Below are 20063 nucleotides of genomic sequence, written 5' to 3'. Positions count from 1 at the left end.
CACTTCACTTTTTTTTTTTTTTAAACAATTTCTTAGTGTTTTCTTCTTCAGTACTTCAACTGTCCTTTCATTCTTTTATTTTCTCTTTCATGGATGCCATGCTCTTTGGAAGTTTGCTTAGACCAAGTTAATGGCCTTTTAGGCTTCCTCCATGTGAACAGGAGCTCACTTTTTAAATAGTAAGAATTCTATGTCAGTAAAGGAGGCATCAGGATTTTAGAGATGCTTAGGTGGGGCCTGGCCAAAAAATGGTTGAGAACCACTGATCTACACCCATGCAATTCTAAGTGTTCACTCTGAAGAAACTCACATACATGCCAGAGGCTTACCATGGTCACACAGCACTGTTTGTAACAGCAAATGTAAAAATCCTGAGTGTCCCTCAGCAGGAGACATGAATAAATAAACTGTGATGTATTTATTCCTTAACTGAAATACTATATACCCATGAAAATTAAAGCTATAACTAATCTCAGAAATATAATGTGGAGGGGGAGATGAATTGCAGTTACATGCAATAAAGTAACATTTACATAAAGGTTAAGGCATGCAAAATGTTCATTTACTCCGTGTACAGTTCATCCGTACACGCGGAGTAAATGCCTGGACACATGGGGAATGCTCCTCACCACACGCAGCTAGTGATCACCCAGGAAGGACAGAGGGATATAGGAATAGGAGCGCCAGTTACGTCAGTAGTGTCGTATTTGTTAAAAAGAATTCTAAAACTATTTTAAATAAAATGTTAAGATTTCACAAAGCTCAGGGGGAGGTATGGGAGTGCCCTTTCTATCATTATCTGTACCCTGTGCACCCTCAAAGTAGGTCATAATCTGGAGAGATGTGTGTCTCTGTCGCCGAGTCCCCAGAGGAGCTGACAGTCGCTCTCGCCCTGCCTTGCAGATGATCGCACGCCTGCAGAAGGAAATCCAGGAGCTGAAGGATGAGCTGGCCCTGGTCTCCGGGGAGCCAAGGACCGAGGCGCTCACAGAGGAGGAGCTCCTCCTGTAAGCCTGCAGACTTGCTTGCTTTCTGTGTGACCATGAGAGTTTGTGTTAGTGTCTTTGTTGGCCCTGATGTTATGAAGGCACCTAAATGCTTGTAGGTCTCTGGGACAACCTGCAGTGGGGCTCCAGCGCCAGCTAGAAGTGGTGGCTCTGTATGGAAAGCTGGCGAGGCTGGCAGGTTCTTGTCGCCCAGGCCCGGGGGAAGTAAGGGCAGAGCTTGGAGAGGGTGGGCATGTCAGCCACGTGCAGCTGAAGAAAGGGCTTGCCTCACAGTCATGCAATTCTAACACCGTCCACCAACACCCCTGCGCTGTGCCTCAGGCCTGAAAGGAGCTCAGGAAACATCCTGGTATTCAGCAGCGTCTTGCTGCCAGCTCGTTTACACCCGGCAAAGCAGGCTCCGCCCTTCATACAGTACAGTCCAAACACTGGAATGGGGTGAAAGCAGGTATTCAGGGCTCCAGACAAAATGGCTTCGTTCCAAGCCTTCTGTGTGTGGCTCCTGTTCTCTCTCCGGTCCGGGGCCCTCCTTGGTTCTGTTCTACTGTGGAGCCTTTGTGGAGTGGTATCTCGGCCCAGGCTCAGAGGCGGGTGGCAGCTTCTATTTCCAAACTGGAAACAGAGAGCGACCCAAGCTCTTTCTCAAGGGATGTGTCTGTCTCACCTCACCCTCTCCCTGCGGAGAAAACAGAAAATAGTAGAGATAATGAAACTATTTCCTTTAAACTATTTTGTGGCTGCCCCTGGAGGTAAGTCTAAAGCAAGTTTTCTGTTGTATGCTAATCTGTTACTCCTCTAGACAGCATTTCCTAATTCTAAAACACTGTGTTTAATACCACAATGGGCCCTTAAGGTTTTTCTTACAAAACTGCTTTGTGGGAAGTATGCAACTATGCTGAAGTTTATTCCCAAAATTCACATTTTAAAAATGTCATGCCATGACCTTGAAATACCTTAGATCAGTGTTCGGCAAACTCATTAGTTAACAGAGCCAAATGTCAACAGTACAATGACTGAAATTTCTTTTGAGAGCCAAATTGTTTAAACTTAAACTTCTTCTAATGCTACTTCTTTAAAATAGACTTGTCCAGGCCATGACATTTAATGGAAGAGCCACACTAAAGGAGCCAAAGAGCCGCATGTGGCTTGCGAGCCGCAGTTTGCCCACCACAGCCTTAGATATTGAGAACCCAAGTGAGAATTTATTCATGATGGTCCTCCCTTCGCCTCAGACAGGAACTACCAAACATGACCTTTGAAGATGGCTCTTCAGAATTTTTATTTTCATGTCAAGGTCCAGCCAGGAAGACAAAGTCATTCTAGACCTTTCCGCGAAAGGCATCTAAGAGAGGAAATGCTCTTGCGGGAGGTAGTCTTGAGGCCACGCTGCAGCACCCCGAGGTCAGGACCAGTGGGAGCTCCCCCCCAGGGCCCAGGGGACAAGGAGAGAGGTCATGAGGCCAGTGCCTGAGCCTGGAGCTGGCCCATGATGCAGACTGCCAGGTGGAAGCTGGGCTGCTGACCAGGCATCCTCCCAGCAAGGGCCCCTCGCTGCTGCCTCGGCTCCCTCCAGACTCCCCCAGTGCCTCCCATAGGAGGGACTCACCCATAAGCCAGCTGTTAAAGGGGTCAGGGAATGGAGTTTCCAAGAGCCAGAAGGGAAATGGCCAACATATGGCCAACACAGTATCCGTGTTTTCTCTAATCCCTGGTGTCCTGCCTGTGGCTCAGGAGGCTCAGCTGAATGTGGTGGTTCAAGATGTCAGACTCAGTAAGTACAGGCTGCGGGCTCCCTCCGCTGCACCAAACCTGGGGAGTTATAGAACTAGCATAAAACAGCACCTGAATCTCCAGCTGCCGCCCCCTCTCTCCCCTCCCTCCCCCCCCCCCCCCCCCCCCCCCCCGACACACCAAGAACAAGAAGTAAATGTTTCAAGCGACTAGAGGCTAGAAATAATTCCTCGGAGACTGAAAGGTGGGGCAGAGATGGGCAAGGGAGTGGGACAGACCAGACCTGGGGCTGTACCGCCAAGTCTCCTGCCTGGAGGTGGTGGCCTCCGGCGCAGCAGAGGGCAGGAGCTGCTGTAGGGAGCGGTGTCCTGTGAATGTGGGCACTTCTTTCCTTCTCCACCCAGCCTTTAGGCCCCTGTTAGGATGGAGAAAGAGGAAAGGGCCTGGGGAGCTGAGGTGACAGGACAGTGAGGGGTGAGGGGAGATCTGACCCAGCTGCTGTCCTCAGTTCTGCCCGCTCCCTGTGCTCACCAAGAAAAGCAAGGAGCACAAGCAACCACAGCCACGTCCCCCTCACTTCCAATGACGGGCTGTCCACGCAGAGAGAGTGAGAGTCTAGGAAAGGTGAGCCCACTGTCAAGACTGCCCAGGACACGAGGGCTGTCAGCAGCCAGCGAGATGGGAACAGGAAGCTTTGCAGCTGGGAGGATAGCTCCATAGCAGAATGAAAAAACAGAGGATCAAGTTAGTGAGCTAGGATGATCGGGCCAAGGAATTCTTCCAGGATCCTGTGTAATAAAGAGCTACTATGCGACTGGTCGTCGCACCCTTGCACCCTTTGCCCTCGTGCCCTCATGCCCTCACACTGGTGCAGGGGACCTGAGGCCATCCCCCTCCCAAGGCAAGGCTTGACAGGGGACCTGAGGCTGCAACCCCCGCCTCAGCACTGAGCCGTGGGATCTGAGGCTAATTGGGGGGACCTGAGGCCGTGCCTCCCACCCCAGAGCCAGGGGTCAGGGACATGAGGTCGGGCTGGTCTATCTGAGGATGCACCCCCCACCCAGGCACCGGGGCCATTTGACATGAGGCCTGGCCAGGGGACCTGATGCAGAGACCCCCCACCCTGGGGCTGGGGGACCTGAGGCCATACCTCCTGCCCTAGGGTGCATAATGCGGGTTGGGATGGCTGGGTGTTGGTCTTCTGCAATTTTGAGGTGCACACGGGTGGGCAAGCACTTGACTGGGGCTGGCTGGCCAATCTCCTGCAAGCCCTATCCCCATCTGGCCCCATCCCAGATCCACCCCTGCTCACTCCAGTCAGAGGGGTCAGCCTGACCACAATCCACAACCCCTCCCCAGGCCTGCCCCACCTCAATCAGCCCCCCCAATCCCAATCCGGGGCAGGGCCCATCAGCAAATTACCCATGGCCCCTTTCCCCAGCTGGCCCGGCCCTGATTGGGCCTGATCAGTCCCTGATTGGGCCACTAGCCAGCAAACCTCCCGCCATCTCCTCCTCCTAAGAGGCCCAGCCCAAATACACCTTGCCTTGGGAGGGGGATGGCCTCAGGTCCCCTGGCTCAGCCTCAGGTCCCCTGCACCAGTGTGAGGGCATGAGGGCACGAGGGCACAGGGTGCAAGGGTGCGACGACCAGTCGCTGGGTGGACTGGACCCCACCAGTGGATGAATTTGTGCCTTTTATCTCCTATAAGATAAAAGGATAAAGAGAAAGCTTAAAAGGAAAGAATCACAGGGAATAGCTCTAGATTTACCAAAAATCTAACAAAGAGAGTTTGCAGAGGAGAAACGGAGAAGAGGCAGGGAGCCAAGAGTTAAAGAATAACATCTACTGATTTCTTAGGACTAAAAGTGAAAAGGATGTAAGACTTCAGAATGAAAGGTTAGCATGTGCTAAGCAATATATAGAACCTCAAAGTATTCACCTTAACTGGGACTTTGTTCCCTTCCACTTTATATATATATATATATATATATATATATATATATATATATATATATATATATATATATATATATATATAAAAGGCTAATATGCTAATTGTCCCTCCACCCATCCAACTGGTCTCTATGATAAGCACTGACCACCAGGGGGCAGATGCTCAACACGGGAGCTGCTGTGACATCCACTGGCCATTTAGAGAAATGGCAGCGCAGAACTGGAGCTGACAAAGCAACACTAGGCTTCCCCCAAGTGGGACACAGGCCCCACCACCACCCCGAAGTGACAGCCCACCAAATCGTAGCCTAGATTGAATGTTTGTGCAACTTAAAATTCATCAGATTTAAGAGTTTTTACCATCTAGAAGTAAAAGAGACAAATGAAAATCTGCCCCTAATGTGGCTGTGCATTTTCATGTCACTGTCTTCTAAGGCAGCTCGTGTCCTGGTGATGTGAACCAGCTTCAGTCCCCTCCCTGCACCTATACTCCCGGGGGTTGAGGTGGGAGGGGTTAGCAGTACTGGAGAGAGAGGGAGGGTCTCAGCAGGGCAGGAACAAGGGCAGAATCTGTCTATCTCTGTGCTGTGGTCCCTGAGCTTATGCTGACTGTCATGGCACAAAGACATCCTGTCAGAGACTCTGTGAAGGATGCCAGACAGCAGATATTGAACAGATAATGTATTCTATGCTGCATGCATTGGTTGCTGTTCATATCTAGCCCTATCAAATTTTTTGAACTATGTTCCAACATTTCAGTTCTTAATGTAAAGATGTATTGCATTGACTCGGATACTTCATTTGAAGATTTCAGATGTCAGCCTCCAGTTATTGTGTTATTTTTACTCCCTCTCTCTCTCTCTCTCTCTCTCTCTCTCTCTCTCTCTCTCTCTCTCTCTCTCTGTGTGTGTGTGTGTGTGTGTGTGTGTGTGTGTGTGTGTGAATTTGAAACGAGACAGCTGGATGAAGGCTGGATAGTCAAGTTAATGTTTATATAGAATTTCTTGGGTGAAGAATTGATTCTGATTGGTTCTCTAAACACATACCACTTTCTTTCTCTGGTTTAAAAAAAAAAATCCTTTAGCTGTCTGGCTAGGATGGAAGCATTATATCCTGGCCCGAGTCTAAATGAATTGAATATATGCAGCACAGCAGCAGTTTGCTTGAGATGGAATTGAATTGGATTTCATGGGCTCAAGTTTGACCAAAGTGAACTTCCAAAACTCTGGATCCTTTTGTTCCCTCTACACCCCTCTCTCCTCCTCCCACCCAGCTATATTTATCATTGTGTTTACGTTAAGGTTTACAATGTGATGATTTTATAATATACATTTATATTGTGAAATGATTATCACAATATGCTTAGTTAACATGTCTATCACCTCACGTGTGTGTGTGTGTGTGTGTGTGTGTGTGTGTGTGTGTGTGTGGTGAGAACACTTAAGAGCAACTCTCCTACCAACTTCAGTACAGTTACTGTTAACTATAGACAGCATGTTAGAACCTCAAAGTATTCACCTTAACTGGGACTTTGTTCCCTTCCACTTGCATCTTTCCTATTTCCCTCATCCCTGCCCCACCAACCTGATGTGTTTCTCTGAGCTCAACTGTTTTATTTTACATATAAAAGTGAGTTCATAGAGTATTTGTCTTTCTCTGCCCCATTTATCTTAGTTAAATTTTGCAAGTCAATTAATCCTTCAACCTGAAAATTTTGAGCACCTACTAGATACTAATTGTGCTCTAGGGGATTCATGAATTTACAATACAAAAATTAATTCCAAGAAGTTACAGTTTTATTGGGGAAGTAATACATATGAACAATATAAACATTTATACCCACATATATGTGTATATATAAAATAGAGAATAAGAGAATATATTAGTGGACATTGAGAATTATAATACCTTACTTATAGTTCTAATTATGCCCATGAGTGTGTGTTTTTTCTTTATTGATTAAGGTTATTGCATATGTGTCCTTATCCCCCAATGGCAATGGAATCATATACTATGTGCTCATGTACTCACATCCCTGAGGTCTGTGTCCATTGGTTCAGCTTATATGCATCCATACAAGTCCTCTGGTTGATCTCTCCCCGATACCCCCACCCTTCCCTACCTTCCCTCTGAGGTTTGAACATCTGATCGATGCTTCAATGTCTCTGGATCTGTTTTTGTTCATCAGTTTATGTTGTTCATTATATTCCACAAATGAGTGAGATCATTTGATATTTATCTTTCTCTGACTGACTTATTTCACTTAGCATAATGCTCTCCAGGTCCATCCATGTTGTGCAAGTGGTAGGAGTTCCTTCCTTTTTACAGCAGCATAATATTCCATTGTGTAGATGTACCACAGTTTTTTTAATCCACTCATTTTTAAAGAGGACATAAGGAGGGCCAAGAGACATATGAAAACATGCTCAAAGTCACTAATCATCCAAGAGATGCAAATCAAAATGACAATGAGGTACCATCTCATACCTGTCAGAATGGCTATCATCAACAAATCAAACGACAAGTGCTGGCGAGGATGTGGAGAAAAAGGAACCCTCGTGCACTACTGGTGAGAATGCAGACTGGTGCAGCCACTGTGGAGAACAGTATGGAGTTTCCTCAAAAAAACTAAAAATGGAACTCCCATTTGACCCAGTCATCCCACTTCTAGGAATATATTCCAAGAAACTAGAAACACCATCAGAAAGGATATATGCACCTCTATGATTATAGCCGTGCAATTTATAATAACTAAGATTTGGAAACTGCTCATGCATTTTTTTATGGCTCTCTAGACATGTTTCCTGTGTGTAAAATGAGAGAATCAGACTAAATGCTATCTATGCACTCCTTCAGCTCCGTGTTTTTAAATCTAGTATCAGTTTGTTACAAGTGGTTTAATACATAATTTACTCATTATCTATGATACTGAAAATCTAAATCATGATGTAGGAATTCAGATGGGGGAAGTATGGCAGATACCACCCACTGAGCAAGAGAAATAAGACTTAAAGAATGTCAAGAAGGAAGGTGCCATTCTGAGATGCAGGGGACCATGTGAACAATGGTGCTGAGAGGGAAGGAGCCCAGTGTGAGAAGGAAAAGGAAATAGCAAGAGACTGTGTGGGGCTTACATATGACAGGCACTAACTAGCGAGGATCTGGAATGAAATTGGCCTGGCAGGAGCCTGGAGTTCTTATGGAATTACTGAAGAATGGGATTTGACAGATAAATGGTGACTTCATGATGGGTTATGAATACCATATGCAGTGTAGCTACTCTTTATTTAATGGTGACTAGGGAACACTGTGATTTAAGAGCATTGAAGTCCATTCATTCAGTAATGTTTATTGTGCTCTTTCTTTATGCCAGGCACTGTTCCAGGTGTGGGAATATAGGACTGAGCAAAACAAAGTCCTTGCTTGCCCTCATGGAGCTGTATTCTAGGAGAGAGATAGTATATAAGATCAATAACTAAAATACAGAGCATTTCAGAGAGCAGGATGTACAAAGAGGAAAATCGAACAATAAAGTGATGAAAGAATTGACATGGTGAAGACTTTTATGGCTACACAATGAATAGAATCAGCAGCAGTGAGAAATCAGGAATGAATCACAATCAGGTTTGGAGTGACGATGAGAGAAAAGACTCAGTAATAACAGTGAGAGGAAGAGATGAAAAACCAACCGAAATGATGGCTACAAATATAAAAGAGATGAAAAAGGGCGAATAGTAAAAGTTCAAGACTTAGAACAGGTAACCAGGGAATGAAAATATGGGAAAGGTATTGGTTGAGAATAAGAAATGTTAAATTCTTAACATAATGAAGGAGTATACAATGTGCAAGTTGAATTCTGGAACTTTGAGGGAAGGTTGAGGCTGGAGATTTAAATTTTGGAATGACATGTTGAGTTGATATAATACTGAAATCAAGACCAAAGTCATCTCAGAAATTCTCCAATCTGATTAGAAGTACATAGTAATTAGGATCCACAGGACCACATTTCTCTACATTCAAACCTACTGCAGAAAGTTTGCCAACTGAATTTATCTTTTTACTTAACCACATTACCCCCATTCCCTCCCTTTGTATCTACTTATATATACATGTATCTACTTATATCTTACTGTTGCATGATATTCGTGCAAGAATAGGCCTTCCTTCCCCTGACTTCACTCTGAGCCGCCTGGGTGCCAGCACCTCCTCGCTCCCCTGCTGCCTGGAGCTGGCAAATCCTTGCTTCTGTCTGGAGCACCACTCCAGTAGCTCCCTCTGCCACCCCCCTTCCTCTCATAGCAGACTTCACTCCACTCTGCCTCTGCATATGTAAATTAAACTCCATCTTTGTTGGGTTAATATGCATACTCATTCTAATTGGCTGTGGGTGTATCTGAGTGATGGTTAATTTGCATGTTCCTCTTTTATTAGGTAAGATAATTAAATATTCCATTCATTGAATATTTTCCAATGAGGGGAAAATATCCCTTTTTATAACCTAGAGTATTAATAGTTAACAGTGTAGAAAGATAAGGCATTACAAGGATAACCAGGGAATATTATGAGTGACTTATGACAATATGTTTGCTAACTTAGATAAATCTGACAGATTTTTAAAGTACACACACTACCAAAACTCTCTCAAGAGAAATAGAGAACCTGAATAGTCCTATATCTGTATGAAAATGAATTTGTAGTAAAAGCCTCCCAACAAAGAAAACTTGAAGCCATATTGAATTACAGTATAGGACCAGCAATCAGATTAGTGGTTGTAGGGGTTGCTGGTGGGGGAGGAAATTGATTATAATGGAACAGGAGGTGATTGTTTAGAGAGATTGAAATATTCTATATCTTCATTTTAGCAGATGCTATAAAACTGTACATATTCATCAAGGTTCATACTAATATGCATCTTCCTGGGTTAACTGAACATTTTCCCATCTGTAAATTTAACCTGGACTAATCCGACTTTTAAAAAATTAGAAAAATCTGTACGATAAAAGATAACATAAAATTAAAAGGCCAGTAACAAACCAAAGCCAAAGAAAACAAAACTGTTCAGTGAGGAACTTTTATTTTGCTGTAGTTAATTTAACAGCAACATAGCATTGACTACTAGCCCCAGTGCACACAAACATACCTTTTTACAATTAGTTACTATGTGCCCGAGTTGAGGACTTCCTGTTTCTTGCTCTGCTGCCAAACCTACATACCAGCCTGCATCTGTACCCACCCTCCCTTTCCTTCCCGTCACATGGAGAGAGTTCCTGTCTCCTGTCCAGCGCCGACCTCACCACCTGTACTCTCAATCCCAGTCCCTCCACCATCAAAGGTCCCTTAGCTATCCTTCTCTCCCCACCAACCCCCTTTATCTTCAACTTCTCCTTTGTTGGACTCTTCTTATTACTATTTGAATGGGCTCAAGTTTTTCCCATATTTAAAAGCAAAATACTCCCCCATGGCCCAACATCCCCCTCTACCTGCTGCTTACTTTCATCTCCTTTAAGCTGAACCGGGCAGAGAAATTGGTTTCACTCACAATCCCCATCCCCTTCCCCGACTCATTCCTCAACACTGTCCAATCTGGCTTTTGCCCCTCACACTAAACGCCAGTATGGTCAGTGATGACCTTGGTGTTGATAATGTAACGGGCTTATTGCAGTCCTCACCTTTCATGACCTTTCAGCAGCATGCAGCTTTATTAATGACCCCTGTTCATTGAAACCTTCTCCTCTCTTCTTTCCCTTCCAACTCCTACTGCTCCTGGCTCCCTGCCTCAGGTCCTCCTCTGTGTTGGCATCCCTCAGGCTCATTGCTAGGGCCGCCTCTTCTTCTTTCACTTTGTGCTTTTTTCTAGAGCTGTGATCAGCAAACTGCAGCTCACGAGCCACATGCGGCTCTTTGGCCCCTTGAGTGTGGTGCTTCCACAAAATACCACGGCCTGGGCGAGTCTATTTTGAAGAAGTGGCATTAGAAGAAATTTAAGTTTAAAAAATGTGGCTCTTAAAAGAAATTTCAATCGTTGTACTGTTGCTATTTGGCTCTGTTGGATAATGAGTTTGCCGACCACTATAGGATCTCATCCACACCCTCCCTGCAGGCATCATTCAAATACTGATGACTACACTGATTTTCTAGTTCATATTTGTTCTCTGAATGCTGTGCTCACTGATCACCTTGCCCACCTCACAGCTGGCCCTGACTTAACCTGTCCCCAACTGACTGCTTCTCCAGACTTGGTTTTTGCCACTGAATGCCGTGCATGTCTCTACAAGCCCTACAGTTGCCCAGGCTAGAAATTTTGAATGATCTCGGTTTCTATCCTTCCCATTGGGCCCTAAATCCAGTCCTAGTGGGAGTTCTGTTGACTGTCCTCACACCATGTTCCGAATCGGACAACTTCCCCACACCTCTGCTGCTGCTACCCTTGTCCAGACTTGGCCATCTTTCCCACTCCTAACATGGTGTCATAACAGGTCTCCCCAATCCGCTTTGCCCACCACCTGGGTCATTTCCTGTGCAGCCAGAGTATTCCTTTTTAAAGGTGTAATTTTTTTCATTTCACTCTCTTATTAAAACTCTTCAGTGACTTCTAAGACCAGCATCCTTTAGATGGCCTGAGAGTGTCTGCCTGCCTGATCGGATCCTTTTCTGAGTTTTCAGCCTCATTTCACTTCCCTCCCCTTTTTCCCTTTCCTTCAACAAAGCTGACTGGCCAGTTCCTCCAGTGTCCCACCCTCTCTCTCATCCTGGGAGCTTTGAACATGCAATTGCTCTGACTTCTGAGTAGGAAACTTGTGTGTGCACACACATGTACGTACACCTTGTTTTGTTTGTTCTTCAAACCTCAGTTTAAATTGTTCTCTGAGACTGGTCTGGGGAGAATCCAAGATGGCGGCATAGGTAACACCTAACTGCAGCCTCACACAACAATTTCAGTAAAATACAACTAAAATACAAAATGGACATTACCCAGAACTATAGGAAAGTCGACTGACTGGAAATTCTATAACAAGAAGGAAAGAGAAAACCAGAAGGAAAATCAGAGGAGCTGTAAAAGCCAAAGGTACGGAGACACACTGCGCGCGCGGAGAGGATGGAGCCAGAGAGGAGGGGGAGGTTGAGTGCCTGGCTGGCGTTCCCTAGTGGGAAGGAGATAAAAGCTCCAGACTGTGCTGAACCCTAGATCCGACAGCACTGAACCCCAGTTCTAGGCCAGACCCTGGGGACCCATGCTCATACAGAGGGAGCCTGGGCTGTAAGGCGGAATCTCAGGGGAGCAGCGAAAGGCAGAGCCCCAAGAGGTGCACACATTACGCTCAGAGAACGGACCGTTGACTCTGCTGCTAGATTGCCCTAGTGGGAAAGAGTCAAAAGCTCTGAACTGTGCTGAGTCCAGTTCCAACTGCACTGAACCCCAGTTCTAGGCCAGACCCTGGGGACCCAGGCTCATACAGAGGGAGCCTGGGCTGTAAGGCGGAAACCCAGGGGAGCAGTGAAAGGAAGTCCCTGAGGCACACACATTGCGCGCAGAGAACGGGCAGTTGACTGTGCCGCTGGATTTCCCTAGCGGGAAGGAGACAAAAGCTCCAGACTGCTCTGAACCCCACTTCCAACCCCACTTCCAACTAAACTGAACCCCAGTTCCGGGCTCATTGGGGGAGAGCCTAGACTGTTTGGTAGCAGGCGAAACTCGAGGGTACCTTTCTCTCAGAGGTGCTTGCAAGAAGTACTGAAGGACCCTGAGGAATACTGAGACTCAGGAGCCTCATAGGGCGTGGCTAATGGAAGCCAAGGCTGTGGGCTCCACCCTGAAACTCCACCCCATCCAAGCTGAACACAGAGACTTTTAAGGCTACCAACTTAGGGAAGCTGCGAAAATGCTGAGACAAGGAAACAAATCACAAATGAAAGAAATGGAGGAAAAAAGTGGATATAGAGTTCAAAACCATGCTTATAAGGTTTTTGAAGAATTTCCTAGAAAAGGCCAATAAGACCTATGAGGATATGAAAAGGGATCAACAAGAAATAATAAGGGATCAATAAGAAATAAAGAATACATAGTCTGAAATTAAAAATGTTATAGAGTCATAAAAACAGAATGGAAGATCGCAAGAATCAAGTCAAAGATTTGGAACATAAAGAGCCAGAAGACACTCCTCCGCAGAAGCAAGAAGGCAAGAGAATCCAGAAAGTTGAAGATAATGTAAGAAAACTCTGGGACAATTTCGAGCGAACCAACATCAGAATTTTGGGGGACCCAGAAGATGAGAGAGAGCAAGATATCAAAAACATACTGAAAGAAATAGTGACAGAAAACTTTTCCCACCTGGTGAAAGAAATAGACCTACAAGTCCAGGAAGCACACAGAACCCCAAACAAAAGGAATCCAAAGAGGACCACACCAAGACACATCATAATTAAAATTCCAAGAGCAAAAGACAAAGAGAGAATATTAAAAGCAGCAAGAGAGAAACAGGTAGTTACCTATAAATGAGCACCCACACGATTGTCAGCTAATTTCTCAACAGAAACCATGCAGGCCAGACAGGAATGGCAAGAAATATTCAAGGTGATGAATAGCAAGAACCTACAACCAAAAATAATCTACCCAGCAAAGCTATCACTCAGAATCGAAGGCCAGATAAAGAGCTTCACTAAAAAATAAAATAAAAAAGCTGAAGTTCATCACCACCAAACCAGAATTATATGAATTGCTGAAGGGGGTTCTTTCGGAAAAGAAAGAAAATAAAGATAAAAATTATGAACAACAAATACATAACTATCAACAAGTGAATCTAAAAACCAAGGGATTAAAAAAACTTGATGAATAATATTAACTGTTGAATATAATAGAATCAGAGGTATGGAAGGGGAGTGGACTGATGATTCTCAGAGAAAAGAGGAGTGGGGGTGCGGGAAGAGACAGAACATAAACTGTGCACCTATGGATGAGGACAATGGGGAGTGGGGAAAGGGCAGAAGGTGGGGTAGGAACCTGGTGGAGGAGGAAAAAATGAGGAACTTTTGTAATATGAACAATAAAGATTTATTAAATAAATAAGTAAAATAAAATAAAATGTTCTCCTACCTGCAACCCTAACTAAATCATGACTACTCTACACAGTTTTACCTTTTCTGTACTTTTCTTCAGAGCTCTTACCTTGGGGATTGTTTGACTGTTGTCTATGCCCCACCACAAGGCTCGTGAGGGCAGGAGCTATGTCTGCTTTAAGTGAATGTGCAAGCACCATATTGTGTCATTTTGTGGCACATAACCAAAGAATAGCAGTGAATATTAATATAGCAAAGATTAAGCATGTTACATTAAAACCCCAGAGGGAATGACTTGAAGGGTTTTGACTGGCTCATAGCATATAATCACACAATTTATTATACTGGCTATTGAAATCCATCCAAGCAGGCAGGTGTTACTTTAAGCAATTGATGCCCTAGTTTGGTGTCTATTTTACTAGATGGGAAGTGAGTGGTTCCTGCAGCCACCTGGGCACTGGCCGTGGCAGCCTCTACTCCTGCTCTTTAGGGTCCCCAGGGCCCTGTACTACCCCCTGCTCCTCCTGGGAGTGACACCCACCTTCCAGGCTGAGCCAGGGGGACAGCTAGGCTGTGCCAGACTTGACCTGCAGGCCCTGCAACAGTTTGCAGATCTGAGGATAGGCCTTTACTTTCCATCCTCTGGGCCCTGCTCTCTTTTTGGACTTATTTTGGAAATTGTTATCTGATGGTATTTATTTTTTTTTTAATCCTTTATAACATTAAATAATTTAAGACTAAATGTAGTTTCAATATAAGACCAAACACATTATTTTTTCAAACTCACAAACACAGAATTTGTTTCAAAAGAACATAGATCTATACTAATGAATGTTTCCTTGACATCCAAACTTTTAAGGTTTCATTTTCTACCAAATATCACTTTAGAATAAAAACTACTGTATAGCTTTATTCATTCTTTTTAATTAAAACTAGTGATTGAATACTGAGAATAACATGTCAGGCACTGTGTGATGAACCAGAGATTGAGACACAAAGCCAAGGCCAGAGAGAGAGGGCAGATGGCCAGACACAATGCTTCTTGATGGCACCCAGCTGCCCTCATAGACACTGGTGCTCAATATGGGGGTGGGGGTGGGGGTTTGCAAAGAGCAAGGGAACAGCGGGAAAGCCTTTACAGAGGGAGCAACATAAAGAAAACCATCAGGGCTTTCATCCTTTTCAAGTAAAGCATTTCCATCATATGGAACTTTCAGCTTAATTTCTTATTAGGCTAGTCTAATAAAAGTTTAACTCAGTCCAATCTCTCGATATGTTTGGCCTGGATTAGAACCACAAAACAAATTTCAACTGCAGGTATAGTGGCTCTCTTGAACCTAAAATTTGATAACTTCTTCCCAAAAGGATGGGGTAGAATAATGAAAACCAACACCATCCCATCTAATTTGAAATAGACAATAACTATAAGTCTTGTAATGTGACACTCAGACTATTTAAGAAATGAAATGAAGAAAACAAACAAATACATAAGTCCCTTACAATATTTGAATGAATCTCATCTAGTGAGAATAGATACCAAACCAGTCATTTAGGGAATTTCTTTTTTTCTTTTTTTATTCTTTATTGTTTAAAGTATTACATAAAATATTACATATGTCTCCTTTTCTCCCCATTGACCGCTCTCACCTCCCCCCCCTCCTCCCGACACATACCATCACCCCCTACTGTCTGAGTCTATTGGTTATGCTTATATGCATGCATACAAGTCCTTTGGTTGATCAATTACCTCCTTTCCCCCTCCCCTGCCTTCCCTCTGAAGTTTAACAGTCTGTTTGATGCTTTTCTGTCTCTGGCTGTATGTTTGTTCATCAGTTTATGTTGTTCACTATATCCCACAAATGACTGAGATCATGTGATATTTATCTTTCTCAGATTGGCTTATTTTGCTTAGCATAATGCTCTCCAGTTCCATCCATGCTGTTGCAAATGGTAAGAGTACTTTCTTTTTTATAGCAGCATAGTATTCCATTGCGTATATATATCACCGTTTTCTAATCCACTCATCTGCTGAGGGCACTTAGGCTATTTTCGAATCTTAGCTATTGTAAATTGTACTGCTATGAACATAGGGGTGCATATGTCCTTTTTGATTGGTATTTCTGGTTTCTTGGTATACATTCCTAGAAGTGGGATTATTGGCTCAAATGGCAGTTCCATTTTTAATTTTTTGAGGAAACTCCATACTGTTCTCCACAGTGGCTGCATTCCCACCAGCAGTGCACGAGGATTCATTTTTCTTTACATCTTCACCAGCACTTGTCTTTTGTCAATTTGTTGATGATAGCCTTTCTGACAGGTGTGAGGTGGTACCTCATTGTCAATTTTGATTTGCATCTCTCAGAAGATTAGTGACTTTGAGCATGTTTTCATATTCTCTTGGCCTTCTGTATGTACACTTTTGAAAAGTGTATATTTAAATCCTTGGTCCATTTTTTGATTGGGATGTTTATCTTCCTTTTGTTCAAATGTATGAGTTTCATATAAATTTTGGAGATTAGGTCCTTAGTGAATATAACATTGACAAATATGTTCTCCCATGCGGTGGGCTTTCTTGTTGCTTAGTTGATGGTTTCTTTTGCTGTGCAAAGCTTTTTGTTTTGATCTAGTCCCATTTGTTTATTTTCTCCTTAGTTTTCATTGACCTATGAGCTTTATCGGTAAAGATACTGCTATGATATGTGCCTGATATTTTGCTGCCTATGGATTCTTCTAAGATTTTTATAGTTTCCTGGCTTATGTTTAAATTCTTTATTCATTTTGAGTTTATTTTTGTTATGGTGTAAGTTAGTGGTCTAGTTTAATTTTTACATGTATCTGTTCAATTTCACCAACACCATTTATTGACTCCATTGTATGCTTTTGCCTCCTTAGTTAAATAGCAATTGAACATAATGGCTTGAGTCGGTTTCTGGGTGCTCTGTTTTGTTCCATTGGTCTATATGTCTGTTTTTGTTCCAGTACCAGGCAGTTTTGAAAATGGTGGCTTTGTAATACAGCTTGATATCTGGTATTGTGATCCCTCCAACTTTGTTCTTTCTCAAGATTGCTGCGGCTATTCAGGGTCTTTTTGTATTCCAGATTAATTTTTGGAGAGTTTGTACTATGTCTTTGAAATATGACATTGGTAATTTAATGGGGATTGCATTAAATCTATAGATTTCTTTGAGTAATATGGACATTTTAATGATGTTGATTCTACCAATTCATGAACATGGTATATTCTTCCATTTGTTTATATCTTTCTCTATCTCTTTTTTCAATGTCCTGTAGCTTTTGAATACAAGTTTTTTACCTTCTTAGTTAAGTTTATTCCTAGGTATCTTAATTTTTTTTTTATTTTTTATTTTTATTTATTTATTTTTAGTGCAATGGTAAATGGGGATTGTTTTTTTTATTTCTCTTTCTGTGAGTTCATAATTGATGTATGAAAAAGTTATAGTTTCCTGGGTGTTAATTTTGTATTCTTCTATATTGCCAAATCCATTTATTAAATCTACTAGTTTTTTTTATTTTATTTTTGTTTTGCTTTTGTTTTTTATGGAGTCTTTAGTGTTTTCTATGTATAGTATAATTTCATCTGTGAATAATGACAGTTTTACTTCTTTTCCAATTTGGATGCCTTTTATGTCTTCTTCTCATCTGATCATTATGGCTAGCCCTTCCAGTACTATGTTGAATAGGAGTAGTGTGTGTGGGCATCCCTGTCTTAGGGGAAATGTTCCTGTTCTTAGGGGAAATGGTTTTAGTTTTTGTCCATTGAGAATGATGTTGGCTGTAGGTTTGTCATATAAGGCTTTTATTATGTTGAGGTATAATCCCTCTATTTCCACTTTGCTGAGAGTTTTTATCAATAAAGTGTGTTGGATTTTGTCACATGCTATTTTCTGCATCAATTTATATGGTTATGTGATTTTTGTCTCTCGGTTTGTTTATGTGATGTATCATGTTTATTGATTTGCAGATATTGTACCAGCCTTGCATCCCTGGAATAAATCCCACTTGGTCATTGTGTATTATCTTTCTAATGAAATGCTGGATTTGATTTGCTAGGATTTTGTTGAGGATTTTAGCATCTATGTTCATCAGAGATATTGGCCTATAATTCTCTTTCTTTCTAGTGTCTTTATCTGGTTTTGGGATTAGGGTAATGCTGGCTTCATAGAAAGAGCTTAGAAGTGTTGCTTCTTCTTGAGTTTTTTGGAATAGTCTGAGGAGGATAGATTTTAGTTCTTTGAATGTTTGGTAAAACTCTCCTGTCCAGCCATCTGGCTCAGGGCTTTTGTTTGCTGGAGGTGTTTTGATTAGTACATAAATTTCCTCCATAGTTATCAGCCTATACAGATTTTTTTATTCTTTCTGATTGAGTTTTGGAAGGTTGTAATTTTCTAGAATTATATTAATTTCTTCTAGTTTGTTGGAATAGAGTTGTTCATTATATTTTTTTCAATATTTTGTATTTCTGTGAGGTCTGTTGTTATTTCGCCTCTTTCATTTCTGATGTGTTTATTTGGGTCCTCTCTCTTTGCTTCTTAGTGAGCCTGGCTAAAGATTCATCAATCTTGTTTATCTTTTCAAAGAACCAGCTCTTGGTTTCATTGATCTTTTGTATTTTTTTTTTTTTTTTGGCTCTATGTCATTTATTTTTGCTCTGATCTTTATTATTTCCTTCCTTCTGCTCACTCTGGTCTTTTCTTTCTAACTTTTTAAGTTGTAAAATTAGATAATTTATTACTAATTTTTTCTTGGCTTTTGAGGTAGTGCTATAATACTATGAACTTCCCTCTCAGGACTGCTTTTACCTTGACCCATAGATTTTGGATTGTTGTTTACATTGTCATTTGTTTCCAGGATGCTTTTAATTTCTTCTTTGATCTCTTTGGTAAACCAAGCATCCTATATAATAAAAGCCTAACATGCTGAGTGTTCAGTCTTTCGGTCATCTGTACAACCAATCAAAGTGAAATATGCTAATTATATGCTAAGGTTGTTCAACTGCTCCCTATGACATGCACTGACCACCAGGGGATAGATGATCTGACAGGTAGATAAGCTTGCTGCTGGGGTCCAGCCAATCAGGACTGAGTGAGACAGGCTGAACACCCTGAAGTCCTCCCACGGTCCCCTTCTGGATGGCCAACCTCCCATGTCCCTCCCTGGCCCCAATTGTGCACCGGTGGGGTCCCTTGGCCTGGCCTGCACCCTCTCACAATCCTGGACCTTCTGGGGATGTTGGAGAGCTGGTATTGTCCCCATCCCAATAAATCCAGGAGCTGCCCACTGGTGGTCATTGTGCTCCCACAGGGAGAGCACCACTCAGCCAGAAGCCAAGTTCATGGCTAGGGAGCTCAGCGGTGGTGGTGGGAACCTCTCCCGCCTCCATGACATTGCTAAGGATATCTGACTGACAGCTTAGGCCTGCTTCCTGCAGGGAGCAGGCCTAAGCTGTCAGTTAGACATCACTGAAGGGCTCTCAAACTGTGAAAGGATACAGGCCAGGCTGAGGGACCCTCCCCCCCTCGAGTACATGAATTTTGTGCACTGGGCCTCTACTTGTTTAATAACATATTATTTAATCTCCAAGTGTTTGAATTTTTTGTTTTTATTGTAGTTTTTTCTAATACTAGAGGCCCAGTGCATGACATTTATGCACTAATGGGTTCTCTCAGCCCAGCCTGTGCCCTCTCACAGTCTAGGACTCTTGGAGGATGACTGCCTGAGGGGTCCTTAGCGCTGCTGCAGAGGCAGGAGAGGCTCCCACCATTACTGCTGCACTCGCCAGCTATGGGCCTGGCTTCAAGCAGCACTCCCCCTGTGGGGGCGCACTGATCACCAGGGGGCTGCTCCTACATTGAGTGTCTTCCTTCTGGTGGTCAGTGTGCATCATAGCAACCAGTCGTTCTGCTGTTCACTCCAATTGCATATTAAGGTTTTATTATATAGGATTATGCCATTGTGATTTGAGAAATGTTTGGTATGATTTCAACCTTCTTGAATTCGAAGAGACTTTACCTGTGTCTCAATATGTGGTCTATCTTTAAAAATGTTCCATGTGCCCTTGAGAAGAATGTGTATTCTGTAGCTTTGGTGCGAAATGTTCTGAAGATGTCAATTAAGTCCATCTGATCTAGTGAGTCATTTAGGATTGCTATTTCTTTGCTGAATTTTTGTCTAGAGGATTTATCCAGTGATGTCAATGGAGTATTATAGATAGTTCCCTTCTATGATTGTATTGCTGTTGATAGTTCCCTTGATATCTTCCAGAAGTTGTTGTTTTTTTTTTTTTTTTTTTTTTTT

The 20063-nt window shown here is 42.9% G+C and overlaps 1 protein-coding gene across 1 annotated transcript in view; it reads left to right on the top strand.

Annotated features, from left to right (window-relative positions):
* KIF6 (kinesin family member 6) overlaps window positions 1-20063 on the top strand; it is a 354123-nt gene that overhangs the window by 140599 nt on the left and 193461 nt on the right. Inside the window, exon 10 of the mRNA XM_084890084.1 lies at window positions 904-1007. Within this exon, the coding sequence (XP_084746210.1) occupies window positions 904-1007 (104 nt within the window). The remainder of the gene's footprint in view (window positions 1-903; window positions 1008-20063) is intronic.

This window comes from Pipistrellus hanaki (genome assembly GCF_964339955.1).
Source record: "Pipistrellus hanaki genome assembly, chromosome: 7".
Lineage (NCBI taxonomy): Eukaryota > Metazoa > Chordata > Mammalia > Chiroptera > Vespertilionidae > Pipistrellus > Pipistrellus hanaki.
The sequence above is the reverse complement of the archived record's forward strand: the minus strand, read 5'-3'. Positions and strand labels throughout refer to the sequence as shown.